The following is a 26006-nucleotide window of genomic DNA, read 5'->3' as shown; positions in this document are numbered from 1 at the left end:
AATATAAAAACAACACACAATGGCTGCATTCACCTCACCACCAGAGCCTCCGCGCTCAGTCACCTCGCAGCTCGAAGCATGGGGCAGTAAGTCCACCTCACCATACCCGCCAGCTCAGACCTACCTGCCTACCTCCCCATAGCCCCCCTCTCACCTACACAGCAAGACTCACAACTGACAAAACCCCCGCCGCAGAATCATCCATGCCCTCAATGGGCCTCGCGACCCTGGTCACGGCGCTGCACTTCCGCCCCTTCCAGCCGCTGCCCATGGCCTTCGTGCCCGTGCTCGTCTTCAACAGCTACCTCTCGCTGGCCGGCTGGGCGATCGACGGCGCCGGCATGACGGCCGCCTGGAGCGGCATGTACACCCTGCTGGCCCTCCGCCGCCGGCCCGCGTCGCTGCGCTCAAAGTTCACGGCCCGCGGGCTCGTCCGGGGCGCCGCCATCGGGCTCGGCGCCGCCAACACCGTCGCCGGCGGCTGGGTCTACTTTATGGGCGATCGCGAGAGGGAAAAGGCCGAGAGGGTGACGCGGAACAGGTGGGGTGCGTTTGGCAGGGAGAAGTAGTGGGACAGCAAACTGGGGGGGAAACATCAAGAAAAAAAAGAGGGGACATGGGTAGTTTCTGATAAAATAAACAGAGACAAAAAGAAAGTAAATGAAAACCATGAAAGTGAAAAGTCGAGACCAAAATATCGTCACGCTCAGAGGACGGCAGACCCATGCTTTTTGGGGTGCGCCCCGGTCGAGTCTGGGATGCGCCAAGGCGGCTTCATGCAAAACTCTTGGCTGTGCGCCTCCGACGTCCGCAGTCCGCCAAAAGGGGGCGCGCTCATCACTATGCCCTGCTCGTTGTCTGTGGTTGGGCCCCCGGAGTTGCGCGGAAAGGTCAATCCACCTACCCCCGAGACAAAGGTGGATTATACACGGACGTCACTAGAAGCACTTGATACTACCTGGCTACACATGTCGCCGCGGGAGAAAAGTCGCTCAGGTTTCAGACTTAACGTATCGAGGCGGTGGCAATAGAGCGAGGGATGCTGTTGCGAGAGGCCATCTATCCACCATCGCTGTTCTATTCTGTCTGTGTATGATTGGACCTGGTAGTACATTGGGCAAAGGGCACCAGCTTCCTGCCTCACGGACGGGGAGTTGCTCTACGTAAAGAAAACATTTGAAGACCTGGTGGCATCTCACGAACTAACAAGAGGCTGAGACTGAGGTTTGGGGAAAACAAGGTGATCGGATACAGTCCGCACTCCCGACAATGACAAACAAGACAAGGCAATGAAAAAGAAGAACGAAAGCAGCACGCAAGACAAACTGCCAACCCAAGTACAACTCCAGGAGACGTCTCAGCTCTTGATGGTCTCCTCTTTATCCATCTAACAAGGCACCTCGCTTCACCCCACATCTAGAGTATGCCAAGTGATGCACACCACTCCCCCATTACTTCTTTCTGGGGCTAAGGCCCTTCCTGAACGCTGAGGCTTTGGTCGTGGCCGGTGCTGCAAATATGAAAATGCTGCTAGGGCCAGGATAGCTTAACCCATATCGCTCCGCCAATCTTAAGCAAGAGACGGCTATCCACTGATACCAGCGGCAAAAAGGACGGAAAGAGAAGGGGGTTGGTGGTGAAACGAGGCTCCGCAAAGAAAAAAAAAAAAAAGGCAGGAAAACATATGCAGTTGACAAGTCGACGCTTGTTGGCTCATCGAATGTCGACAAAGTGGTTTCGAGGCTGCCACGCAAAGCTTGAGCTCGAGGCGAACCAGACGGCCAGGACGAAGACGGTGAGCAGTGCCGCTCGGACGAAACACCACTTTCGCAATGCTAGCGACGATGTGTTGGCGAACATGGTGGGCGAGATGTTGGCCGACTCGAAGGCGGAGATGTACCGGATGTCGCACTCGCGCTCCTTGGGGGTGGCAAACGACTTGTACTCGTCCAGGATCGACGAGAGCTCCCAGCCAGTGACCTTCCGAACGACTCCGACGACGCAGCCGGTCCGGTGCTTGCCGTGGTTGCAGTGAATCAGCATCGGGTGATTCCTCCGGTCGAGCACGAGGCGGAGGATGGCCTGCATCGTCTTGACCGGTATGTCCTCCTTTTTGGTTCCCTTCATCTCGAAGATGTGGTGTTTAATCCCATTGGCTCGAAGGAAGGCTTGGTAGCCCTTGGGGAGCTCCTTGTTGACCAGCGTCCTGTTCCAAAGAAAGTCAGCATGTGGATTCAAAGGGTCATCTCTGGGGATGGCGTCGCGTCTTACACCACATTCCGCAACTGCAAGCCCTCAACAAAGGCAAAGTCCTCGGGCTGGGGATAGCCGCAGCGGTAGACACCGGGGACAATAACCCCAAAGTTGGTGGGCCGACCGGTCATGGGAAGCGAGGCCTTATGAAGGCCAGCCTCGAGCGGGACGCCCTGATTGTAGAAGTCCTTGACGGGGTCTAGCGGCATCAGCTTGCCGTCTTCGTTCCAGCTCAGCGGCTCTGTGGGGTCGGCCCAAGCGTCGAATAGCGTGCAATCCGGGAAGACGGCTGTGGTGGCCGTCGACGATGAACACGGGTATATCTCTGAGCCGACGGCCGTTTTGCTGCTGGAGGTCGAACCTCTTCTCTCCATGGCCTCGGGAACGAAATAGTCTTCGCAACTTGAGCCCCTGTTCGATTGGCGTCCTGCACCCTTTTGATCGGCACCCTCCTCGGTCGGGGCCCGAACACTCCTCTTGGACACGGTTTGTCCCGCAGCCTCCATCTCTTCTTTGGGTCCAGGGAAACGAACTTTGAACTGTCGACAACGGTGAGCGGTTGGAGATAGAGGAGAAGATAGGGAGAGCTACTGTGGCGAGCGGCAAAACGTGTTGAGTGGTGAGTTGGATCGTAGACGTAGTTGAAGGGGAGCGGTCGGTCCCGTCTGGTGCCAGGCGCAGCAGGGATGGCCAGGTAGGTGGTGCTCAAAGAGCACCAGCGTTGAACTGATTGCAGAGTCCACGGATCATTTTGTCGATGGAATGGTTGGTGGAAAAGGGGAAACGAGAAGGTTGGAGGCGCACACGAAAGCGAAGCGAGCCAAAGTGTATGTCGAGGGGGTGGGAGATGGGGGTGTTTTGTGGGAGGGGAGGATTGAAGGAGGACGTGCGTCTGGTGGGTTGACGTGGTGCAAAGAGGGAAAAAGGACTTGAGGAGCCAAAATAAAAAAGAATAATACGCTCGACTAATGGGCTTTGATCGGCAACAGCTCGACCCAACAGTTGGCAGCACACGACGCTACCAGGAGTCGCCTGGTGTCAGTGTGGCTGGCAGTGCTAGTCTTTGTGTTCTGTTATCCTTCTGAACTTTTTTCTTTCTTTTTTGCCTCAGTCCTTTCTTCCGTCCTTGTGGGGCCGGCTGCAGCTCCAGTTGCCCCGTCGGCTGGTTCGCGTGGGGGACGGGTTGCCAAGGGTGCCCCGGCTTCTGAGTTTCGACAAACTCACTGTCGACAGGGCAGGGTCCCTGCTGAGTCTTGATGGAATGGACGCCTAGGTGGCTGCGAATTAACTCGAAACGACTCGTGGGCGATGGAAGCTAAATATGCTCAGGGTTCAAGCGAGGCGTGAGCAGTAGGCGTCGAGAACAACAACACTGCTGCACGCCAGAGGAGACTACGTGGTGCGGACTGGCCAGGGCGGGTTGTGGCGCAACAACGACGAAGCATGAGTGGGCGAGGCCAAGAGCAGGCGGCCAAGGTTGCAGGGACTGGTGAGGTCAGGGAGAGGGTAGGCTGAAGGCTGGCTGGCGTTGGCGGCACAAGGGGGCAAAAAAAGGAGGCCACAAAAAGCATCAGCCAGCCAGCCAGCCAGCATGCACGCGTGACAAGGGAAGATTTAAGTGACTGGGCTGCTGTACGGCCAAGGGTTCTCAAAAAGATTACAGCACATTGATTACAACGCTGCGTGACTAGTTGTGCTCCGTTACTGGCAGGCACTGGCAGGATTTGGGATGCCGCTGATGCACGGCGAGGCAGACGGTCGCGTGTGCCTGCATCCAATCTTTCTGCTGGCCCGGCCTGGAACCTCGCAGCTTCACACGGGCTACAGCTGGACGCCGTCTTCGTGGGGTCGGCTGGCTGCACCTGCCCCAATCAAGCGGCCGGCCACCCATCTCCGGCGGCAGCTTCGACCTCATTCGAGCAGTTGAGTGGACCAAAAACAAGGGCCGCCTGGGGTGCGGGGCCTCCTCTGGGGGGCTTCCACTATGGCCATCGGGAAGCAAACACTCAATCGGAACAAAGATCCCGGATCCATTCATTGGTCGGCTGGAAGTACAGTTTGTACATTTTATTAGGTTGACCACCCAACAGTAACATTGGGGAGTTTGAGCTTTTTTTTTTGGGCTGTTCAATTTGCATTATCCATTCTGAGGGCGTGGAGCAGCTGGAGCACCAGCACAAAGAGTCAATGATGAGCAAATGACAGGAATGGGCACACAGTGACACTCAACACCCAGCAACCACCAACAGGCCTCGGTGCCTCATTCCTGCTTGTGCAACCAACCCTTTGATGATTGACTGCATTTCCTTCCTTTTTGTTTCTTTTTTGAACACCCGGGCTGGGTTCTGCGTTTTGCCCAAGTCTGCCGCAGCACCACCAAGGGTTAGCCCTAATCTAGCCGGATGTCCCAGCACTCGACGTCATAACCATGGTCCCTCTCGCTCGACCTCGCCGCCGGTTCCCGGAACCTTCTTGTCCCTGCGCCGGAGGATGATGGTGGGAGGCACCAGGCCAGCACGAATGGGCACGCGCGCTGCTGCGCCGATCATCTCACATGAAACGGTTGATCGGCTTGCCCGGCCAACTGGGAATGCAGGAGATGCACATGCTGTTGTACTTTGGAACTAGGGAAGCAAACGCGCGTGCAAATCGGGTGGTACCTGGCAGTGCTGAGCACCAGGCCACGCGGGCCAAGAGCAGAGAAGGCGACGGATGTGGCGCCTGGGATGTGGCGCCTGGGCGTCCCAGCCAGTCTCTAAACGGGATACGTCAGTCGCAAATCCAGGCGACTCTTCCGAGTTGGCACAAGCGTCACCGAACCTGGCTCGGCCGACGCTCTTGAGATGCACCAATAAATCCGATCCGGACCGACCAGCAATAAGAGGGGCCAATACAGATTGGTGCTCCCAGGCACGGTTTTGGACCTGCCCATGGCGTCTACTGTTGAGCGGTTTGTCATGGCAAAGATCCGGTTCCGTCTAGATAGGTTGCCCTTTTCGTGTCCCCCTTGGCTTTAATGGCTCAATTCTCTCAATCTATTGGAACCAAATCTTTCAAGACGACAATTTCATGTTGTATTTTTTTTGCTCCCCCAGGCTAGGGGCACGAGGTGGCACTGCAGCCTCGCTTCCCCCTTTTTTGCCTCGCTCGCCCTGGAGGTTACCTAAACTCCGCGCGCCCGCTCCGCCCAATAGTTCCACCCTAAGAGCACGATCCAACATTGATCTTTTCATCTCGGATCCATCCGCCCACAGCATGCCTAGCAGCGAGGGCCCAGTACACTCGGCCGGCACGACGCGCCCGGCTGCTGGCTGCATCATGTCCCAGTCCCCAAACCCAGCCACCCCCCCACCGCCTTGCCTGCCTGCCTGCCTGCCTGCCTGCCTGCTTGTCCACCTGCCCATAACCGTCACCGCCCTGCTGGCCCGTTCGCAGCACCAGCACCAGCAGCAAGGGACGCCCGCCCAGCAGCAGCGGGCCCGACGACCATGCGCCGTGGGTGCATCCACATCAGCACGCAGACCTCATCGCCCCCAGGGGCTGGGGCGGCAACGTCCCGCGCGCCCTGCTGCTGCTGCTGCTGCTGCTGGTCCAGGGGCCGCTGTCGCTGCACGCGGCTCTGCGGCGGCGATCCCGGGTCTCGGCGAGGCCAGCGCTGACAACCTACGTGTTCAGTCATAACCATCCCCTGTTCTGTAGTTCCTGCTAGCCTCGTTGTTGGGAGGCTCCTCGCCTGCCCGCCCTTTTGCCTTTTGCCGTCTGCCCCGTTTATTACACACGTGTGCGAATGTTGTGAGTGCTTGGATGACTGGTGGGTGGCCCCCGTGTTGATTGGAAGGACCCCTGGCGCTTTGGGTTCCCCCCTCCTTGGCTGCTTCTTGGTGAGCAGGGTTCGGTCGGAAGTCGATTGGATGGACGAGAAGAGAAAAAAAGGCCCAAACCACAAACGGTTGAGACAACAGCAACACGGGCTGTTTTTGGGGGGCGTCTTTTCCGCCTTTGGTTACTAGTCACACGACACCGACACACCGACAGGCGAGGAGAAACGTCCAGACTCATGCTCCCGATATCTGCTGCGTCTCCGGGGCTTGAGTACCCTTCTCCTGTTCATCTGAGCATTCGGGCTTGCCCTGAAACCTTGGGGCAATGAGCCTTGACCCTCCCGACGGAAACACAGAAATTTCCTTTTTGCAACCTTGGCGACGAGCACGCGGGTGTCATGAACTACTCTCTAATCCGGGGTTACTCACTCAACCATAAAGGGGCACGCCATGGCCCAGTTACGACCGCCCGTAAAGGGTAATATTATACAAGGAACTGATCCAGAGTCTATAGACTATATGTGTGGTAGGACATGGGGGAACGATGGGCAGAACAAGTACAATGAAAAGAAAGGGGAACTGGCCGTTTAACCTGTCGCTATGCACAAAACGTATCCCCAGAAGGAGCCCGTACAGAGCTACGTGAAATGAAACAAGGGTATAGAGTGTCAGCGTCGCACCTGGACACCGCCGCCCGTTAGCTTGTGCTGTACCAGCGGCCCAAGGAACGCGTTCCACAGCTGGTGCAGCACAAGGACCAAGACGAGCCAGTTGTCCTGTGCCCTGTAAGTCACAAGCCAGCGGTCCTCGGTGTAGCACTCGAACGCGATGCGGGCCGCCACACCGAGCTCCGCCAGCCCGATGAGCGAGCCGACGGCGGCCGTCAGCACCCAGGGCCGCCTCCCCGTCTTCGCCGTCGCCCAGAGCAGCAGGCCCTTGAGGTTGCCGAGGCTGACCTTGGCCCACACGACAAAGGTCAGGCAGCACACGCCCAGGGCGAGGTGCGAGCCGTACTCGGGCGGTACCAGCGTGGCGTAGCCCGGGATGAGCAGCATGCCCGAGACAGCGAGCAGGGCCATGTCGGACAAGCTGCCCCAGCGAGCTGGAGGGGAGATTGGACCCGAGCCTCCCGCTCCTGATCCCCTCCGGCCTCCAATCGTCTGGGTTTTACTGGGGCTGATGGAGAATGCTTGGCCGAACAGGTCAGACAGTGTGTTTCGTGGGTCACTGCTGGTTTCGGCAAAGAAGGAAGGCTCTTTGAAGGCGACGTCGTGTCGATCTTCGCCCGAAGTGGCCGGCCCCTGGCTGGATAAGCTGGGTCCGAAAACAGGGGACCTCTCCACCGGCGGCTGCTTCCGTAGGCGGGCGGCAGTTGGGGGGTTGAGCGCCCTCTGGGCGATGCTGGTGGGCGCTGGTGGTACTTTAAACCAAAACTGGCGGTGGTCTCCGCCCTCGGCAGGTGTCTGGCTAAAGCCCCTTAGGGGTTCTTCTGGAGAGCCAAACGATCTGAAGGCACGATGCTTGGATTGTGTCGGCGTCCAGTCCATTTCCGTCTCATATTGGACGCTTTGAGGTTCTTGCGGAGCGGCGAATGGGTTCCTGCTGGGAGGTGTGGCTGGCTCTCTCGCAAACCCATTTCCCTGTTCCCATAGAGGGCGCCGTACAGCGCTTGGCGGGCTGAAATACCGCCCAGTATGTCTGGTCGCAGATTCCGAGGATCGAATGATTGGGCTAGGGCTGAGGTCTAGGGCAGGCGCAGATGGGGTCGCCAGGACGTCGTCCAGTATTTCGGCCAAGCTGGCGGGCTCATTGTCGCCTGCTCGCTGCGGGGTTGACTCTGGCGGTGCCACAAGGGACCGTTTGGGCGATGTTGCGAATAGGGGGGTTGTGTCTGTCCGGATTGCGCCAAGGGATAGCCTAGAGATCTGTATTTTGTTAGGCACCTTCAGGGCCTAGACAGTCGAGATCACGGTGACTTACAAAAAACACAAAGCCAAGCATGAAGGTGTGCGCCGCCAACTGGGTGGGCACCTCGGACGCCTTTTGGGCGGAGACGCCCGGTATCGTGAGGGCGAGAATCCGCAACAGCATGATGATGACTTGGTACGTATACCATGTCGAGAAGCCCAGGAGATGTTTTGTGAACCCGCGGACCGTCTGCACCAGAAACGGGTTCCACCAGATGCTGGCCGCCGTGACCGCGATGCTCCATTTCATCAACCGCTCTGGGCCCGGCAGCGCCGAAAAGAGCCTGTCCACTACCGCGTCCAGCACCCAGCGGCCCCATGCGCCGCCCAAAACCGGCACTTGGTATTGGCCGGTAAGCTCCCGCATGATGGACGCGTGCCAGAGCGCCTGCAACACGAACCCGGCGAGCCATAGGTACCTACCGAGGGCGCCGACGGCGCCGAGCAGGCTCGTGGCCGCGGTGGGTGTGCGCTCCTTCCTGCTGCGGTCGATCATGCGACGGAGGTGGTCCGTCTTGGCCGTGTACCCGGCCTTCGTTATGCGCTGGAGCACCTTGGGTTCGCACTGCGCGCAGACTTGGGGGTACTGCTTCTCGAGGCCCTTGCGGTACTTGTAGAAGTTGCGCTCCCTCTCCTCGTACTCGGGGTCGTCGGGGTCGTCGGGGAGGTACTGCGCCAGCGAGCTCGTGAATATGCGCTGGTTTTTGAGGCATGTCGAGCAGAAGACGTCGCTTGATGGTTCGGACGCGGGACTGCCGAAGCTCGGCTTCGGATCGGATCTGATGGATGCGGCCGTGGCCTCGAGGGGAGGATCCGTAATCTCTCCATTCTGTAGGTTCGTATGAGCATGTCAGACCATACTAGGCTAGCATTTCCCAAGTGGCCTGCGATGACAATGTTCCTACCTCGTCTAGGTAGTTTGTCGCATCGCAGCTGGGACACTCAAAGTGCCGGACGCTGCCATCGTTGCGGGTGGACGTTTTCCGCCCGCAGTAGAAGCAGGTGAGGTATCGCGACCGCCGTAGGGTTGGCATGGCGGTTAGGGGCGCAGAACCATCTCTGAGAAGCAAAGTCGTCGGTGGTTTGGCCGTAATGGCCTGCTATTTTCCTTGTCCGGGAGCCTTTCTAGGTTCTGCGACGAGATGTCGAGATGTTGACCTCGCTGGTGCTCAGCCCAAAACATTAGAATCGATAAGACCAATTGCGAACTCGGATACCTGCCGGTTTGCATGCGCAGCCCCACTTGCATGTGGGCCAAACAGCTTGACTGGACCCGGGCACCAGCTGAAAAAAAAGATCCGAAAAGGAGGGACACCCATTTTGAAGTCAATTAACACCACCAAAAAAAACCAATAATTGTAATTTATGTGCAAATTAATAGGCAGTCATTTTGCTCTAGCTTTGTATAATTGGCGAAAGAATCCGTGTTGTTTTGGGCGTGTTATGGTGCAATTAAATTGATTAAGTTTGTTTTGATCATTTTTGCCATAGAGTTTGAGTTTGGGTGGGGAAAAGCATTTTGCGGTTCGGATTTTTTTTTTCCAGTTGGTGCCGGGGTCTTGAAGCTGCCAAGCTCAATCGATTGAATGCGTCACCTGCCCAGGTGGACAGGAAGAAAAGAATGCGACAACCTTCATGTCCAGCTTCTCCTAGGGCTGAACGTAAAGCTACCGCAAGAGGTGGCCTGCCCACTCTGTTCGAAAACGTGGCAGCGCCAGGGACAGTCACAACCATGGCCGGCCAAGCTGAGAAAAGCTCCCCTGACAGTATGTTCTCCCCTGAACGCCCCGCCAAACCAGGCATGGGTGATGCTAACTGCCCACGACGTCATCCCTAAAGGCCCTCATGTCACTGGCAATCGCAAAAAGCCATTGACTGAGGACGATTTAAACATCACCGACGCACTTGGAGGCAACGATCTTCGCTACTACCTTCTGGCCATTGTTGGAGCTTTGACTTTCTTGGCTGCAAGTGTGGTGCTTGTTCCACTCTACCTCTTGATCTCGGCTATCCTTGCCATTGGCATTGCAGGAGTCACTTTCATTGTGGTATGCTCTTCAACAGGCCTCATGGAAAGGATCGGCATAACTCTGACATCCTAAACAGGGCCGCCATGTATCCTTGACCCGGGCTCGGGCTCGGCAGAAAGGCTCGCTGTGGGCGGCCACCACGGGCTCCAGCACGCCAGGGACAGGGCACCTGCCCGCCGTGTACTACACGTACATCCTCGGCTCGGGCGGCCACACGGGCGAGATCTCAGAGTTCATCAAGCGCAGCTACGAGGGCCACGATAACCTGCATCGCAGGTACATCATCACGTCGGGCGACACCCACTCGCCAAACGTCATCGCCAAGCTCGAGACGCTCATCCGCGACACCGCCCGCGGCCAGCCTACGGGCACCTGGGACGTCGTCCGCGTCGCGCGCGCGCGCAACGTCCACCAGCCGCTGTGGACCGCCTGGTACACGTCCCTGCTCAGCGCGCTCTCCATCGTCAACGCACTCATCAAAGAGCCACGCAGCCGCCCGAGGACAACGTTTGGAGCTGATTTCCGCTACCCCCATGTCATCATGACCAACGGCCCGGGGACTGGCTTCATTGTCTGTCTGGTCGCTTACGTGCTTAAACTCCTCTCCGTCGTCCCTGCGGATCGGGCCAAGATGGTCTACATGGAGACATGGGCGCATATCAACACTCTGAGTCTGACCGGGAAGCTATTCTATCACTCGGACATTGCCGACATGTTTATTGTCCAGCATAAGCCCCTTGCGGAGCGCATCGGCAAGCCCTGTCTGCAGCTGTTCAAGCCGCCCGTGTATGCGAGGTCTGGGGGCTCCTGATTAGAGTGTCAGCCTTCATAGCGCCGGGGAGAGTGAAGCAACTTGGGGTGGAATCTTTCTTTCTTCGAGACACAGCTAAGCATGGCAATATACAGTCCATTCAGTTCTGCCACATGTATAGTGTACACGGCGGCGGCTCGACTGCTTTGTCTAGCTAAACCAGTCAGGGCGCGTTTATGCTGGTGTGGCTGTTTCGTCAATGGCGACTTCAATATCAGCGGCGTCAACCTCCTCTGTGGTTGTAGAACCATACGAGGTGTACGCAGCGGCGCGGGCGGCTTCTCCGGCCTTGTGCCGTTTTGCGGCCCATGCCTTCCACCTCTCGTACTCGTGGTCCTCAAGGTCGGCGCCCACTTGCAGGGCGTTCTTGCCAAAGTAGGCACCCACCATCATGGCCTCCTCACGGGCTATCCTTCGCTCGATCTCCTCTTCCTGCCTCAGCTCGTAGAACTCGCGTCGTGCCTTATCATAGGCTGCATTTTTACTCAGGGGCCCCATCATGACCAGTTCTTTGGGACTCTCTGAATCAGAGGGATCCACCCGCTCCCGGCTCAAGTGCTCGTTGTTCATCAACCACATCTGCCTCTGGACGACGCTGTGGAGGGCGAAGGCAAGGTGCGTCAGCGAGAGGGAGTCTACCACGTTTCGCTCGTCCACAGCACGGGAAAATCTGTCTGGCCGATTCTGCCGGGTTGTGCCAATGCTGCTCACCTTTCGCCCGTCAGTGGGATGCCTCGCTGCGCAATACCCTTGCTCCAGTCGCAGTACCACGAGTCTTTGCCGTCGACCTCGAGGATGACCCTCGGCCGGGCCAGCTCCCACGGATGGTCCCTGTAGAACTCTTGCCGTAGCTTATCCTCCGGGTACACAATATTCTGTGGCTTGAAGATGTTCTTGGGGCTCCTCGACTTGGAGGCAACTTTTTGGTGCTGGACTGGAACGGGCCGTGTCAGGAGCTCCGAGGGGGGGATGCTCTCGATGGCCTTGAGCCATTTTGGCGTGGCCGGCCTCCCCCTTTCGTTGCCGCGGAAGGCGCTCAAGGACTGCCTCACTGCCTTGGCGACGTTGACCGCCCGCAAATCACGGCCGCGGACCATGGCGGCTAGAGAGGACGGAGGTGTTGCGACGGAGACGCCCCCTGCGCAAGCCCAATCGAGGTTGAGTGGTCGGCTCAGGCAGGATGGAGGAGATTCGGTGGTGAATGGGCCGGTTCTCGATTCCCGCCGAGGACACCGCGGTCTTCCAGGGCCTGACCGGCTTCAATTCGCAGGTCGTGTTGCGATCAATCCAGCCAATAACACCCACTTCCCCCAAAATCGAGCGATGTGGAATTTTTGGGGTCGTCGTCGAACGCTGCGCGACGCGGGCCCACCTAGCGAGCTGTCGGGTTGGCGGGCGGGGGAGGAGGTCACCCCCAGAAACTCTCCAGATCCCTGCTGATTACGCTATCGATAAAGTCGCAATTGGGAAATTCTTGATGTTTGGAGGGTGGGATTCAGAACTTCACCAGGGAGCTCCACCCGAGGCCCTCAGATTTCGAGCTCTGAAAACCGCAGACGTGCGAGGCCGTCGGACAACGCAGCAAGCCCGCGAACCTGGCAGCCTGGACACAGATGCTTTGAGGGCGCCTAGCACAATGGTGGCCAGCTCATGAACCTCTCCAAACGAATCGAAAGGTCGATATGCGGCACCAGGCTTCTGCACCGGCCATCGCCAGGCCCACCACCTCGACCGGCCTGCTGCGCCAAATTTGCGACGACGGGGGAGCAAGCACAGGCAAGCCCTTATGCTGGGCCCTATCGCCACCATGCTGGACCGTTGTATCTGCTCGGCAGCTGCTTCTCTCGATTTGGAGCACTGCAGCTTCAGCACTCTTCCGCACTGTACACAACCTGCCCCGCGGGCTTCAGCGACGGCTTCTTCACCCCTCACACGGGCCAGCGAGGCGGCAGGCCGACTGCATCCCTAGGCAATGCGGCCTACACAGGCGCAAAGGGCACAGGATATCACACAGGGGAGGGAGAATCCAATCCGATCGGGGTCCCCGACCATGACAGGCAGCCCACAAAGGAGGAGCTTCTGGCCATCGTGGGGCAGTACGACCCAAACGAGACCGTCGACGGGCATCTTCAGTTCGTCAGGGACCCCTATCTTCGAGGATATGCGCAACCCAATGGCCCGGTGATGGCGGACCCTCCGGTACCCGACGGTGCGCCTCGGCATGCTGTAACCGAGTACAGATTTTATCCCAACATCGAGGAGAGACGGATCCTGATGCGCCTGCGGGAAGCAGTGGATTGGCGCTTGGGGAACCCTGTCCCGGAGGACGAAGCCAGTTCCGCGGCAGTGTATGCAGAATACACCCGGCTGGGTGAACCACAGCTTGCGCTTCAGATTCGCAGCCTGCGTCACGACCTTCTCCGCTCGTTGAGCCAGGGGGTAAAGCGGAATCACAAGAATATGCTTCGCTATCTATCTGTGGTTGGCACGGTGAAGAACTGTGGCTATGCGCTGTCGCAGGGCCAGTGGAACGCCGCCATGTCCTTTGCGAGCCGCTACGTAGGCTCGTCGAGCGAGACCGAGGTAGAGGCTGCCCTCGGCATATGGCGCGAGATGGAGCACATGGCAAGCATCAAGGCCAACGGGGTCACGTTCAACATCCTGTTCGACGTGTCCACCAAGGCCGGCAACTTCACCCTCGCCGAGATGCTGTACCGGGAGATGGAGAACCGCCGGATCCCCTTCAACCGCTACCACAACGTCTCCCTCATCTACTTCTTCGGCATGATGCTGAACGCGGACGGCGTCAGGGCCGCGTACCGCGAGATGGTGGAGGCGGGCGAGGTGATCGACAAGGTCGTGCTCAACTGCGTCATCTCGGGCCTCCTCCGGTGCGGCGACGAGGCCGGGGCCGAGCGCGTGTACGAGAAGATGAGGACGTGGCGCAGCAACAAGCGCTGGCGCCAACCCCAAGCCTACACGACGCACAAGGCCGTCACCAAGGCCTTCATCATGTTTGCGCGCGTCGCGCGCCAGCACCCGGAGCTGCGGGGCGGCTTCCAGGTCGCGGCCCCGATGATGCCGGACCTGCAGACGTACCGCATCCTGATGCGCCACTACGGCGTCCGCGTCGGCCGCATCAGCGACGTGGCCCGCTACCTCGAGGACATGAAGCACTTCCACGTCCCACTGCACGGGAGCATCTTCCTGGCCCTCTTCAAGGCCTTTGCGCTGCACGGCTCCGCCAGCGTCGCCGACTGGGGCCCCGAGCGGCTCTTTGGCGTGTGGGAGGCGCTGCTCAGCGCCCTGGACAGCCAGAGCGAGGGCCTCTACGTCGACACCTGGCTCGTCGGCTGGGCTCTGCGAGCGTTTGCCAAGCTGGGCCAGCGTCGCATGCTTCTCGACGTCTACGCCGAGCTCGGCGCGAGATGGGACCTAGACGACGAGAATAAAGAGTTTATGGTGCAGTTTCTGCACCGCTTACTGCGAAAACACAAGATACCCATCCCACTCGAGGGTTCGCCCTCCTGGAGTCAATGGAGTTCCGGCCGGTAAAGGGAAAATGGGGTTGTAAAATATCGGCCACCCTCACATATACAAATGTTCGTAATCATATTTCATGTAAATAACAAACAGTAACATATCATATAGCATGGATCTGCTTAGAAGCGTGCATTAGTGAATGATGTGTTTATTGATACTCATTCGAGGCGTAATAGACATCACTCGACTGTTTCGTATGCACGACTTTCGCAGTTCACAGACGCATCTTACCAGCAAAGAAGACTGCTGGTTCACAGCGTTTATTGGTGGAGATATAAACACATCCCGCACAGGCTCCCTCGTCCAACGCCATAGGCTGGGACCGGCCAGTCGACAGACAACCAAAGCTCTCGAGTGATCCTCCGCATATATTCGAGCCGCTTACCGGGGCTTGTAGGTTTGCCAGGCTTGAAGAAGCAAGTAATGTCAGCGTCGTACCCCGATGGCATAAAGTGTCCCAGTCCGATCACCCATGATACGATGACCGTGGGGAGATCTAGAGGCGCAACGAAAGCACAAACAGTCTATCCTTCCCAGCGACTCCTCTACGGGCCTGTTACGGCCAAGGCCAGCCACCTTTGCCCCCGCCCGAGATACGTACCAGCGATGCCGAAGGGGGCGAAGAAGCCGACGAACGAGTAGGTCCAGAACTGGACGCCGAACCACTTGCTCTTGGGGTTGAAGGGGATGTTGGAGTAGGGGCCATCGGGGTAGTGGTAGGGCGACGAGAAGCGGGCGCGGGTCGCGTGGAAGCCGCGGCGGCCGACGAGCGAGGTGGTGGTGCGCGAGGCGGCGCGGGCTCCGGCGGCCGAGATCATCTGCGTGCCAGTCGGTTCAGTGGGTGCCCCAATTGGCTTCTCTTGGGCGGGTGTGGGAGCCTCACCTTGACGGTTGGTTGAGAGGAGATTGTTCTGCAGCTATCTGGGGGGGGGGTGGTGGTGGTTGCGACAGGCGCTCGTTTTCGTGGGTGACGTTGTGGAGGAGGTGAGCCGTAGCCGAAAATGGTGTGACATTTTGCAGGAGCCTTGCCGGAGCCGGGTTGGATGGCCCGTGCCTCATTGGCTCCTGCCCACGTTAGGCCGCAGGTACCTGCAAGTGCTTTTTCTAGCTTTGCATCTGCGCATCTAATCCACCCATTCCGCCAGAGAGACCAAGAAAAAACATACACTCCTGCGAGGCATAGCAAAAAGAAAATACCGATAGGAACCAGGAACAATAAGAAACAGCGTACATTGCCTGGGAGCCTAGCAGCCCAACAGGACAAGATAGCTCAGCATTTCGGACGTGTCTACTTCTTTCAAGCAGTGTTGCCCACCTTGCCTCTGGTTCACTGCCCCTCCACCTCCCCGGTTTTCGCAAAATTAGTGGAGAAAAGTACACCACGGTACTGCCTCCAAGCTCAATCCGCCTGCCTGTTTAAAGCCGGCCGCCGGCTTTTTCTGCCATCCCCACCTAAACTTTTTTCCTCGTCCATCATTGATCGCATTCCGCGGCGAACTCCCAACCTGTCGCGACACTGCTCGCAACAGGTCGCCTGCTTTTATTTACCACCTTCGACTTGATCCATCTTAACACAGCTTCGCGTCACTGCTGTCAGCCCTTCCAAGACACGGCCCTCGCGGCTGTGCGCACCGCGACCATGGACCTGTTTGACGTCTTCGACGAGCAGCCCGAGGCGCCGCCCGCCGAGGCGGAGCGCATATCGTCGGAGCAGAAGTCCTCGGAGCACAAGTCCAAGAAGTCCAAGTCAAAATCAAAAAAGGACAAGAGCAAGAAGCGCAAGGCCGACGGACATGTTAAAATGGAGGAGGCGACAGAAGAGCTGACCCTCGACTCGGTCCCGGAGGATCCTGCCGCCGACAGAGACGTGGAGATGGGCAACGGCACCCAGCCCTCAACCGAGGGAGGCGCCGGCGCCGAGGACGACTCGGGCTCGGAAGACCATGGCGACAGCAAGCGCCGAAAGAAGGGGGCCACGGCGGAGCCCATCCTCACCGACTCGTTTGCGACCGCCGAGTCCAGGCAGGTCGCGCCCGTCGAGGGCTTCAGCGCCGCGGCGGGCGAGGAGGCGATCGTGCTGCAGCACAACGTCCAGCATCAGGTCGCGCTCCCACCAGACCTCGACTACATCTACGTGCCCTTGTCCCAGCACAAACCGCCCGACGAGCCAGCCCGGGTCTACCGTTTCAAGCTCGACCCATTCCAGAGCATCTCGGTCGCCTCGATCGAGCGCGGCGAGAGCGTGCTGGTATCGGCCCACACCAGTGCCGGAAAGACGGTGGTCGCCGAGTACGCCATCGCCCAATGCCTGAAGAGGAATCAGAGGGTCATCTACACCTCACCGATCAAGGCGCTCAGTAACCAGAAGTACCGCGAGTTCCAAGCCGAGTTCGGCGACGTGGGCCTGATGACGGGCGACGTGACCATCAACCCCACGGCGAGCTGTCTCGTCATGACGACAGAAATCCTGCGATCGATGTTGTACCGCGGCTCCGAGATCATGCGCGAGGTTGCATGGGTCATCTTCGACGAGATCCACTACATGCGCGATGCGATCCGTGGCGTTGTCTGGGAGGAGACCATCATCATGCTTCCGGACAAGGTGCGCTACGTGTTCTTGTCGGCCACTATCCCCAACGCCTTCCAGTTCGCCGAGTGGATCGCGAAGATTCACAGACAGGCCTGTCACGTCGTCTACACCGACTTCCGGCCGACCCCACTTCAGAATTACTTCTTCCCAGCTGGTGGCGAAGGCATCTACCTGGTCGTGGACGAGAATGGAGTTTTCAGAGAGAAGAACTTCAACTCTGCAATTGCCGCGATCGAGGATAACAAGTCCAAAGATGCAAACGACCCGAACGCACGCCAGACCGGCAAAGGCAAAAATAAGAAGCCCAGGAAAGACACGGGTCCTGACGCGAAGTCGGACATCACAAAGATCGTCAAGATGATCATGAAGAAGGCGTTCCACCCCGTCATCGTGTTCAACTTTAGCAAGCGCGAGTGTGAGAACCTGGCTCTCAAGGTGTCCAGCATGAACTTCAACCACGAGACGGAGCAGCAGCTAGTGGATGATATCTTCCACAACGCGATAATGTCGCTTTCTGAGGAAGACCAAAATCTGCCGCAGATCCAGCACCTGATTCCCCTTCTCAAGAAGGGCATCGGCGTGCATCACGGCGGTCTCCTGCCCATCCTGAAGGAAACCATCGAGATCCTCTTCCAGGAGGGTCTCATCAAGGTTCTTTTCGCAACCGAGACCTTCTCGATCGGCCTGAACATGCCCGCGAGGACAGTTGTTTTCAGTCAGGTGACCAAGTTTGACGGCGTCAAGGAGAGGCCGCTGACCTCGTCCGAATACATCCAGATGGCAGGCCGTGCTGGTCGCCGCGGTCTGGATGACCGAGGTATCGTCATCATGATGATTGGCGAGCAGCTCGAGCCGGAGGTGGCCAAGGGCATCGTTGCCGGCCAGCAGGACCGTTTGAACTCGGCCTTCCACCTGGGCTACAACATGATCCTCAACCTGCAGCGTATTGAGACCGTCTCGCCCGAATACATGCTGGAGAGGTGTTTCTACCAGTTCCAGAACGCGGCCGGTGTCCCGATGCTGGAGAAGAAGGTCAGGGACCTGCAGCAGGAGAAGGACGGCATGGTGATTCCCGACGAAGGCACAATAAAGGATTACCACAATGTCCGTCTCCAGATCGAAGAGTACAAGAAGGATATGGAGGCCGTCATCCAACATCCAAACTACTGCTTGGAGTTCATGCAGCCCGGCCGGCTGGTCAGGATCAAGACGCCCGATGGCCTCGACTTTGACTGGGGCGCCATTGTGAACTTCACAAAGCGGAAAGATGCCAAGTTTGGGGAGCCTGAGCATTCTCCACAAGAGTCTGTCATGATCGACGTGGCTCTTTTCGTCTCGCACAACACGGATGAGATCGTGCCGGGGGTAGTCCCCAAGAAGGGACACATGACTGAGGGTGTCACACCACAGGGTCCTTCCGAAGAGGAGGGCAAGATCGAGATTATCCCGTGTCTTTTGACGTGTCTCGTCGGCATCAGTCAGCTCAGGGTATTCATGCCCAAGGACATACTAAACCGGGAAGGAAAGAACGCCATCGGCAAGGTCCTGACCGAGGTCCATAACAGGTTTCCCGACGGCTTACCGATCCTGGACCCGATCGAAACGATGGGTATCAAAGACGAGTCGTTCAAGAAGCTCATGCGCAAGATCGAGGTGCTCGAATCCCGCCTCCTGTCGAACCCACTCCACCAGTCACCCCACCTGCCCGAGCTCTGGGACCAGTACAAGGCCAAGGTCGAGCTCAGCAACCAGATCAAGGAGGCCAAGAAGGCCATCAACAAGGCGCACAGCATCGCGCAACTGGACGAACTCAAGTCGCGCATGAGGGTGTTGCGGCGCCTGGGCTTCATCAACGACGCCGAGGTTGTGCAGATGAAGGCCCGGGTCGCGTGCGAGATCTCGTCGACCGAGGGTCATGAGCTAGTCCTTGCTGAGCTGCTGTTCAACGGTTTCTTCAACGACCTCACACCCGATGTGTGCGCCGCCATCCTCAGCTGCTTCGTCTTTGACGAGAAGATGGAGGCGGAGCCACTCAAGGAAGACCTAGACAAGCTCGTGCGCCAAGTGCACGCGCAGGCCAAGACGATCGCCCGCATCAGTCGTGAGAGCAAGCTGGACATGCCAGACGAGAAGGTTGTGGCCAGCCTCAAGTGGCAGCTTATGGATACTGTCCTAGCCTGGGCGAAGGGGCGGCCGTTTATAGAGATATGGTAAGCTTCACGCTCTTTTGTACCAACTCCTGTGGGCCAGAAATATGCTAACATCACTTCGCGACACAGCAAAATGAATAGCGCATACGAAGGATCGCTCGTGCGCATCATTCGTCGCCTGGAGGAGCTGTTGAGGCAGATGGCCGAGGCCGGCAAGGTCATGGGCAGCGAGACGCTGCAAAAGAAGTTCGACACGGCACTGTCGCTGATTGCGCGAGACGTGGTGTCGGCGGCCAGTCTATACCTCTAATCTCACGACCATCTCGTCCCTTCCGCCTCGTGCTTATTTTTCTTTGCGGATATCAAGATTTGGGAGCATTTAATGCATAGCGTATAGTTCTGTTCCCCCCCGTTGGGTCCTATGGCGCAAGGAAGCATATTATCGGGGCGTCTGATCTCTCAGTCATCTGGTGATGAGTTATCGCCATGCTTCTCGCAGATCGCGATGCCTTTTTAGTGCGGGGTATTTGAAGGCTGGGGCAGCGGTGCATCTCGGCTGTGCGAGCCAAGATGAGACTGAACGAGTCCATGATATCGCCAGCCACGATCCCTCGGACGTGCTCGTTCATAAAGAGCGGGTTTGAAGAAACTAGAAAATTCATGATTGGAATCCGCCGTGATAAATAGCAAGCTGAGAAACAGAGCAGTCTACAGAGTGTCTATCGAGCCACGCCACGTCTGGGAGCGGGCCAGTGGATTAATGATGCCAGTCGCCGAACGCCAAGGATGAACAAGATGCCGGACAGTGAAAATACAAAAGAAGAAAGCTGCCCCCCCGCCGCCTCACTTGTTCTCGCCCGAGATGGAGCGTATCATGCCGATGGTGAGGCCGAGCACGAAGCCGAAGCTGACAAAGACCTTCCACCTGCGGCTGTACAGGCCCTCCTCGCGGATGAGCCAGCCGAAGCTGCCGAGCGGCCAGACGAAGCCGATGAGCATGCCGCGGAGCAGCACGTCGACGACGCCGTTGAGGCCCAGCTCGTCGCCGCCGTCGCCGCCGCCGCCGCCGCCGCCCTCCCCGTCGGCCCCGCCGTATGCGCCGCCGCCAGGCTGGGTATTGCCACCGTTGTTGTTGTCCATCCAGGCGTCCTCCATGGACCGCAGGGCGTCGGGCGACGGCATGGTGTCGGGCGTGTGGCGCGAGGCCTGGATGGAGCGGAACTGCAGGCGCAGCTGGTTGACCTCGGCGGCGCTGAACCCGGCGGCGAGGAGGCGGTCGAAGCCGCGGGGCGTGTTCCTGTCGGTGGTGGTGCCGCCGTTGCGGGACGATGATGGTGATTGTGACGGAGAGAGCGGGGCAAAGGGGGACGGCGATGGCGACGGCGAAGACGGGGGTGGCGCGACTGCTTCTACTGCTGCGGCGGCGGCCTCTTCGGCAAGCTCGGCGTCGGTGAGGAGGTCGCCGATGGAGCAGTTGACGTAAACGCGGGGCAGGGCGGGCGCGGCGCCCTCGACGGCCTTGCCCTTGCCTGACGCGGCGGCGGCGGTGGCATCGGCGGCGACCGCTGGGGATTTTGAGGACGATGTCTGCGACGAGGGCGGCGGCGGCGGCGGCGGCGGCGGGAAGTAGGACGACAGGGGCGGCGGGGCGGCGGCGGCGGCGGCCGACGGCGGCTGGCGCAGGACGCTGGACAGGACGGACTGGTCGGGCAGGATGCGCCCCGCGTGGATGAAGCGCAGGCGGCGCTGCGACGTGGGCTCCTCGAGGCGCGAGCGGATCAGGTGCTTGAGCGCGACGACGGTGGTGGCCGAGGGCCGCGGGATGTCGAGGTGCAGGTCGGGCAGGCTGGTGGAGAAGCGGATGGTCAGGAGCAGCGGCGGCGGCAGGGGCTGCAGGCGCGGCGAGGGGGGCGGGCTGCGGCCGTGGTGGTGGTGGTGGTGGTGCCGGTGGCCGTGGCCGTTGAGGTGCAGCGGCGGCCGCAGGCGCTGCGCCGACGAGGCCTTTGTGGGCGACGAGCTGCTGCTGCCGCTCCCGCCGCTCATGGTGATGGTCTGGTGCAGGGGTGTTGGAGGGCTGGGGGTGGCGTCATGGCGCTTTGGGGGCGTCTGGGCGGCGGCTCTGCGACGGGGTCTTGTCGAGCTTCCACGACTACCGGGCGGCCGCTGCTCACGCGACCGAGGTTGGCTGGTGGTGGGATGCGAAGGGAAGAGAGCGTTGACATCCACCCGTCCGCGGGGGTCCCGCTTTGATAAGATAAAAGATGGTCCCCTAACCCAGACCAAGGGACCCAAGCAGCCAAGGCACAATGATGAGGAAAAGATGCCAAAAGCTTATGGGAAGAAAACGGAAAGAAGGAAACAAAATAAAAGCACGTGCACTCCATGTATTCTCTGATTAAAACTCTATCGCTGTCCGGCAAGGCCGCCTTATCCAAGGCCTTGCCGCGAAGCCTACCATACTGTTAGGTACGCATTCCCACGTATTCTTTCCATACAGGCCATTAGTCGTTGGGGCAATCCTCCTAGTATGACCCCCCCACAAAAGAAACAGCCGCAACGATAATCCCACATCGTCATCTCAGGTGGTTACCCCCAAGTTAGCTGTGTGATCGCTCCTGTTTATGACTCGCCTCCTCAAGCTCCTTGCGCGGCCAGTCGGGGCAAATATCGATGTTCTCGCGCGGGTACCAGAACTCGAGGAAGAGGAAGAGCAGATAGTCCAGCACGACACAGAGGCAGAACAGCTTCCCCGCCCATATACCGCAGCCATAGTACCGCTTGAGGCGGTCGATGAGAGCAAAGCTCTGGACGCCGGACCGGCCCCTGGTGGCGCTCCAGCCTTCGGCGGCCGCGGCCACGCCGTCGTGGCCGTAGAACTCGGCCTCCGAGATGGCGCCCGAGATGCCGTCGTAGACGCGCTCGGTGCGCATGGCGACGTTGGTCCACGAGTACATGGACCGGACCTGCTCGTGGAAGCGCTCGGTGCGGACGCGCCCGGACCGCAGCGCCGCGATGGCCCTGCCCGTCGCCGCCACCAGGTCGTCCTCCTCCGGGCGCGCAAACACCGTCATGTGGCTCGGCAGCACCTCGGGGATGCCGCCGACCTGCGTGCACACCACGTACAGGCCGCAGCTGGCCGCCTCGACGATGACGGTGCCAAAGGCCTCTGTCAGCGACGGGTGCAGGTAGATGTGCCCCCGCACCATGACGTCGCGCACGTCCTCGTGCCGCACGGGGCCGAGCATCTCGACGCGGTCCTGCAGCACGTTCTGCTCGATCATCTGCTCCAGGTCGATCGACTTGGGCCCCGAGCCCGCGATGATGAAGCGCGTTTTGGGGTGGTTGTCCAAGATGCGAGGGATCGCCGCCGTCAGCAGGTCCGTGCCCTTGTTGTAGAAGAGCCTGGAGATGACGACGATGGTGATGGTGTCGTTGGGGCCGGGCGGGTTCCGCGGCCACTGGGGGCTCGGGTCCGTCTGCCGCCCGCTGCCACTGGCCGTGCCTGACGCCGCCGCCGTTCCAACGTGGGCTTTTGTAGGCGATCCTGGCACGGGTCTGAGCGGCGCATCCGACACCTGGCTCAGTGGCCTAAAGTTCTCCGCAACCACCGCGTTAGGTATTACCGAGACCATTAAAGGGTCCAGAGAGGCTCGCAGCACGGTATTCTCCTTGCTGCAGGGGTGGTTGGGCTCAGTCAGCTAGGTCAGCCCGCTTCCACGTGGGATCGGCGGCCTATAGCACCAGGAACATGGCACATGGACTAGCTCACCAGGTATGGCTGACGCATATAACATGGTCTACATCACTCAAAGTGAATTTGAGAAGTTTGTTGGTGAGAATGCTAGCGGGATCCGCAAAGCCAAACAGCGAGTGGTCGGTGAAGACGGTGCGCAGGCCCATGGTGCGGGCGTGCAGGATGGCCTCATGGCACAGGCTGCTGAGGCTGGCATGGCCATGGACAATGTTGATGCGCTCGCGGAGCACGATGTTGCGGAATATGGGGAAGAAGGAGAAGAGGGTGGGGAAGGTGGCGGAGCGGTAGATGACGAGAAAGGGCACGTGGTAAACCTTGAGGCCGTTGGTCAGGTAGCGGATGCCGCTGCGGCCCTCGTAATTATGGGTGATGATGATGACTTTGTGGCCACGGTCCATCAGCTTGGTCGAGAGCTGGTAGATGTGGCTCTCAACACCGCCGGGCTGCGGGAAAAAGAAGTCGCTGACCATGACGATGTTGTACGTGCGACGCATCTTGGGCGGCGGGCTGGCAGGCCTGTGTTGCCAATGGTCATCTTTTTCCTGTTTGGCCCAGTGGCTGTATGTTTGTTTTGCTATCGATGTCTGGTTGAGGTGTTTTGGACTGTGGTTTTGGGGCTGTCCAACGCGCCTTCATTCTCAGGTGCCTTGTGATTGAAGACGCCCAATTCGATTGAAGTCGCGCACGAGCCACCCCTGTATACCCGCCGCCTTGCGTCCTCGGGGTATCATGTATACTATGCAGGTTTCGTTTTATTTCGCGATCAGCGGGGTGTTTATCCTGTGCTGCGGTGTCAGCCTGCATGTTTCTTTTTTCCCATCTTTCAATCGAGTTCTGCCAGTGCAACATTCTCGTTGTAAGCATTCATTCAGCTCGGTACAACATGGCACAAAAAGCAAGATGAATTCCTGTTAAATAAACATGCGGAAGCAAAAAAAAAAAAGAAAGAAAAAAAAGAAGAAAAAAAAAAAAAAAAAGGCGCAGGTCGGTTTCAAATCCTGATCTGCATTGCAGCCTTTGCGACATCTCCGGTACCGGCGCTGCCGTTTTGTCGGGCTCTGGGAATCCGGCACCGCATGGATGCTCCTGAGCTGTACCTAGCCTGACGTTGGTGGCTGCAGTTGGCGCTCCCTCTCATGCGTGTTCCCTGGGCTGTGTCGGCTTGGATCCTCGCGATCTTCGCGACGCAGGACTCGAAAAAGGCATGGCCTGTTTGACCCTAACCTTTTACCAATGGATGGCGCTCCTCGGCTGTGGCAAGGGAGGCGTGGAACCACATGCTCGTTGTGCTCAGAAGAGTATGGTATTTTTTCCGCAACACGAGGGCCAAAATCCTGGTTTACACGCCCCGAGCTTGCCGCAGAAACCTGCATGCAGGCTTGGATAAACTGGAATTTGATTACACGATTCGCCACAACCAACCCGGATGCCAATACTATGAATCGAAGGCATCAAATTTGGCGAGGCCCTTTTCGTCGCCGGGGTCTGGGCGTGCCTGGCACTCACCCAAGCCGCTACCACCGGAAGCATGCCGCTCCCTTGAAAAAAGGGGTTGGCCCTGTGTGTCTCTCTGTTCAGCTAGAACCAACAGTTTGCCCAGACAAGGGCTACGTACCTAAACTCGGCCCCCTGATTCTGATACAGCCCATCTTTGGGCCGTCCGCCAGCCGGAAAGCCGATTGCTGCCAAATGCATGTGTGGGTTGGACGATGCAAGGTTCAAATGCAGCTTTGTCCCACTTAGCACCCACAAGCTGAACATAGCAGATCCTTGAGCGCGCACCGCGGACGGCGTCCAAGCTTATGCCGCTAGGAACAGGAACATGTGCTTGCCCCTATCGTGCCGCCCACCTGCCGGCACATTGGACGACGGACCAGAGCCGCTTGCAAGCATCGGCAAAAACGGCACGATCCCGTCTTTCCCATGGCATGTTGGGGCCGGCATCGTTCTGTGGGTGCGGGTAGCCCTACAATTGTCTGGACCGTGTATTATTTGCCTGGGGTTTTCCCAACCCTATCTACCAATCATTGCTTCTAGACCTGCAATTCCGCAAACACGAGCGTCTGTCGACTCAGTAAGGACGCTGGCCCATTTGTTAAGCGCGCCTTGGAAGCTGGGCAGGCCAACAATTGTGCTAGTGGAAATGGATGGTATTTGGGCAAAAACCACATCGTCTGCAAGAAACGAACGCTCAGCGAACGGAGAAACCATCCAATACCACAGAGTCATGCCAGAGCGGGATTCCAAGGACCGTACTGGCGCACGGCGGCGTGGCCAGCGTACGGGTTACGAGGATATTAAACGTTACGCTATGGGCCCAACAAGGGTGTCGGCCAGGGTATTAGCAAGGGGGGCAGGGGTACATATTTCAACGCACAATCTGTAGTAGGAATCAATGTATTGTAATTCTAGTGGGTTCTGGCAAATGGAGGCGCGGGTAGCGGTACATTAATTTGGCGGGATTTTCTATGGGGCGAAATGTAGACTGGACGTGGCCTAATTAGGAAGGATCTGCGGGTCGTAACGTTTAATATCCTTATAACTTGTACCGTGCCTGTGCGTGGGAGCCCGGTAAAAAGCCGGCGAGCGGCGCAGGGGAAGGCCAATGGTAAATTTAGCACGAATGGTGGCGGCCACCTGCGCAGCAGCAAAAGACCAATCGAGAACGCGTAGAAGCTTCACGTATGCCGGGGCCCTTGAAACAGGGGTCCCTGCCTCCTTCCTAGCTCGTTTGAACGCTGCCAAGTGGCTGGCTGCCGCCAATCAGCTGCTAGTTGTCGATCCACACAGACACTGGCCCGCCCCCACCTCCCCCTGAGAGGAGCCGCCCAGATGGGCCAGCTAGGGCCCCACCTTGCTGGCGACATTGGAGGAGAGAGGCTTCGTCATGGCAGCTTTTCCCCCTTCGTCTTTTTTTTTCTTTTCGTCCAATTTCTGTTGGTACAAGAACCGAGGGTGCTGTGCTTCCCTGACCCTCATCGCTCGTTAGTCCATATTTTGGCTTCTCTTTGCGCGTGCGCGAGGATTTCCTTCACTTTCCAGTCTGCTGTCTTGGTTGTCAGGTAGAAGGCGTTGGATATAATTACT

The 26006-nt window shown here is 58.6% G+C and overlaps 11 protein-coding genes across 11 annotated transcripts; 6 read left to right on the top strand and 5 right to left on the bottom strand.

Annotated features, from left to right (window-relative positions):
• Positions 1-19: 19 nt before the first annotated feature.
• On the top strand, positions 20-569 carry GGTG_04510 (hypothetical protein; the record flags this gene model as incomplete). Its single annotated transcript, XM_009222307.1, has 2 exons — positions 20-86; positions 196-569. The coding sequence occupies 2 exons, from the start codon at positions 20-22 to the stop codon at positions 567-569; spliced, it is 441 nt and encodes a 146-aa protein (XP_009220571.1).
• Positions 570-975: 406 nt separating this feature from the next.
• GGTG_04509 (tyrosine-protein phosphatase SIW14) lies at positions 976-3439 on the bottom strand. Its single transcript, XM_009222306.1, has 2 exons — positions 2272-3439; positions 976-2206 (listed from the first exon to the last, which is right to left on the bottom strand). The coding sequence occupies exons 1-2, from the start codon at positions 2757-2759 to the stop codon at positions 1714-1716; spliced, it is 981 nt and encodes a 326-aa protein (XP_009220570.1). The 5' UTR covers positions 2760-3439; the 3' UTR covers positions 976-1713.
• A 257-nt stretch (positions 3440-3696) lies between these two features.
• On the top strand, positions 3697-4180 carry GGTG_04508 (hypothetical protein; the record flags this gene model as incomplete). The annotated part of the gene is made up of 2 exons (XM_009222305.1): positions 3697-3759; positions 3965-4180. The coding sequence occupies 2 exons, from the start codon at positions 3697-3699 to the stop codon at positions 4178-4180; spliced, it is 279 nt and encodes a 92-aa protein (XP_009220569.1).
• A 204-nt stretch (positions 4181-4384) lies between these two features.
• On the top strand, positions 4385-5934 carry GGTG_04507 (hypothetical protein; the record flags this gene model as incomplete). Its single annotated transcript, XM_009222304.1, has 2 exons — positions 4385-5748; positions 5791-5934. Exons 1-2 carry the CDS (start codon positions 5323-5325, stop codon positions 5932-5934), a joined length of 570 nt encoding a protein of 189 aa, XP_009220568.1. The 5' UTR covers positions 4385-5322.
• Positions 5935-6489: 555 nt separating this feature from the next.
• On the bottom strand, positions 6490-9210 carry GGTG_04506 (hypothetical protein). The gene is made up of 3 exons (XM_009222303.1): positions 8947-9210; positions 8055-8870; positions 6490-7999 (listed from the first exon to the last, which is right to left on the bottom strand). The coding sequence occupies exons 1-3, from the start codon at positions 9073-9075 to the stop codon at positions 6743-6745; spliced, it is 2202 nt and encodes a 733-aa protein (XP_009220567.1). The 5' UTR covers positions 9076-9210; the 3' UTR covers positions 6490-6742.
• Positions 9211-9773: 563 nt separating this feature from the next.
• On the top strand, positions 9774-10882 carry GGTG_04505 (hypothetical protein; the record flags this gene model as incomplete). Its single annotated transcript, XM_009222302.1, has 3 exons — positions 9774-9807; positions 9881-10089; positions 10148-10882. 3 exons carry the CDS (start codon positions 9774-9776, stop codon positions 10880-10882), a joined length of 978 nt encoding a protein of 325 aa, XP_009220566.1.
• Positions 10830-12250, bottom strand: GGTG_04504 (37S ribosomal protein S25). The gene is made up of 2 exons (XM_009222301.1): positions 11594-12250; positions 10830-11477 (listed from the first exon to the last, which is right to left on the bottom strand). Exons 1-2 carry the CDS (start codon positions 11977-11979, stop codon positions 11057-11059), a joined length of 807 nt encoding a protein of 268 aa, XP_009220565.1. The 5' UTR covers positions 11980-12250; the 3' UTR covers positions 10830-11056.
• A 63-nt stretch (positions 12251-12313) lies between these two features.
• Positions 12314-14555, top strand: GGTG_04503 (hypothetical protein). Its single transcript, XM_009222300.1, has one exon. The coding sequence runs from the start codon at positions 12533-12535 to the stop codon at positions 14435-14437; it is 1905 nt and encodes a 634-aa protein (XP_009220564.1). The 5' UTR covers positions 12314-12532; the 3' UTR covers positions 14438-14555.
• GGTG_04502 (cytochrome-c oxidase chain VIIc) lies at positions 14447-15658 on the bottom strand (the record flags this gene model as incomplete). Its single annotated transcript, XM_009222299.1, has 4 exons — positions 14447-14832; positions 15027-15243; positions 15309-15514; positions 15592-15658. 4 exons carry the CDS (start codon positions 15656-15658, stop codon positions 14807-14809), a joined length of 516 nt encoding a protein of 171 aa, XP_009220563.1. The 3' UTR covers positions 14447-14806.
• Positions 15659-15885: 227 nt separating this feature from the next.
• GGTG_04501 (FRQ-interacting RNA helicase) lies at positions 15886-20133 on the top strand. Its single transcript, XM_009222298.1, has 2 exons — positions 15886-19225; positions 19295-20133. The coding sequence occupies exons 1-2, from the start codon at positions 16065-16067 to the stop codon at positions 19473-19475; spliced, it is 3342 nt and encodes a 1113-aa protein (XP_009220562.1). The 5' UTR covers positions 15886-16064; the 3' UTR covers positions 19476-20133.
• A 1402-nt stretch (positions 20134-21535) lies between these two features.
• Positions 21536-23841, bottom strand: GGTG_04500 (phosphatidylinositol N-acetylglucosaminyltransferase GPI3 subunit). Its single transcript, XM_009222297.1, has 2 exons — positions 22935-23841; positions 21536-22837 (listed from the first exon to the last, which is right to left on the bottom strand). The coding sequence occupies exons 1-2, from the start codon at positions 23411-23413 to the stop codon at positions 21763-21765; spliced, it is 1554 nt and encodes a 517-aa protein (XP_009220561.1). The 5' UTR covers positions 23414-23841; the 3' UTR covers positions 21536-21762.
• Positions 23842-26006: the final 2165 nt, after the last annotated feature.

The sequence above is a fragment of the Gaeumannomyces tritici genome (assembly GCF_000145635.1).
Source record: "Gaeumannomyces tritici R3-111a-1 unplaced genomic scaffold supercont2.2, whole genome shotgun sequence".
Taxonomy (NCBI): domain Eukaryota; kingdom Fungi; phylum Ascomycota; class Sordariomycetes; order Magnaporthales; family Magnaporthaceae; genus Gaeumannomyces; species Gaeumannomyces tritici.
This window is presented reverse-complemented; position numbering and strand designations above follow the sequence as displayed.

Coding starts and splice junctions, on each gene's coding strand:
- GGTG_04509 (XM_009222306.1), bottom strand. CDS start 2,759: ATGGAGGCTGCGGGACAAACCGTGTCCAAGAGGAGTGTTCGGGCCCCG. Junction 2,207..2,271: donor TTGCAGTTGCGGAATGTGGT/GTAAGACGCGAC, acceptor TCTTTGGAACAG/GACGCTGGTCAACAAGGAGC.
- GGTG_04506 (XM_009222303.1), bottom strand. CDS start 9,075: ATGCCAACCCTACGGCGGTCGCGATACCTCACCTGCTTCTACTGCGGG. Junction 8,871..8,946: donor CGACAAACTACCTAGACGAG/GTAGGAACATTG, acceptor ACGAACCTACAG/AATGGAGAGATTACGGATCC. Junction 8,000..8,054: donor TGCTTGGCTTTGTGTTTTTT/GTAAGTCACCGT, acceptor AACAAAATACAG/ATCTCTAGGCTATCCCTTGG.
- GGTG_04504 (XM_009222301.1), bottom strand. CDS start 11,979: ATGGTCCGCGGCCGTGATTTGCGGGCGGTCAACGTCGCCAAGGCAGTG. Junction 11,478..11,593: donor ATCCCACTGACGGGCGAAAG/GTGAGCAGCATT, acceptor CGCCCTCCACAG/CGTCGTCCAGAGGCAGATGT.
- GGTG_04503 (XM_009222300.1), top strand. CDS start 12,533: ATGAACCTCTCCAAACGAATCGAAAGGTCGATATGCGGCACCAGGCTT.
- GGTG_04501 (XM_009222298.1), top strand. CDS start 16,065: ATGGACCTGTTTGACGTCTTCGACGAGCAGCCCGAGGCGCCGCCCGCC. Junction 19,226..19,294: donor CGGCCGTTTATAGAGATATG/GTAAGCTTCACG, acceptor TTCGCGACACAG/CAAAATGAATAGCGCATACG.
- GGTG_04500 (XM_009222297.1), bottom strand. CDS start 23,413: ATGCGTCGCACGTACAACATCGTCATGGTCAGCGACTTCTTTTTCCCG. Junction 22,838..22,934: donor ATATGCGTCAGCCATACCTG/GTGAGCTAGTCC, acceptor CCACCCCTGCAG/CAAGGAGAATACCGTGCTGC.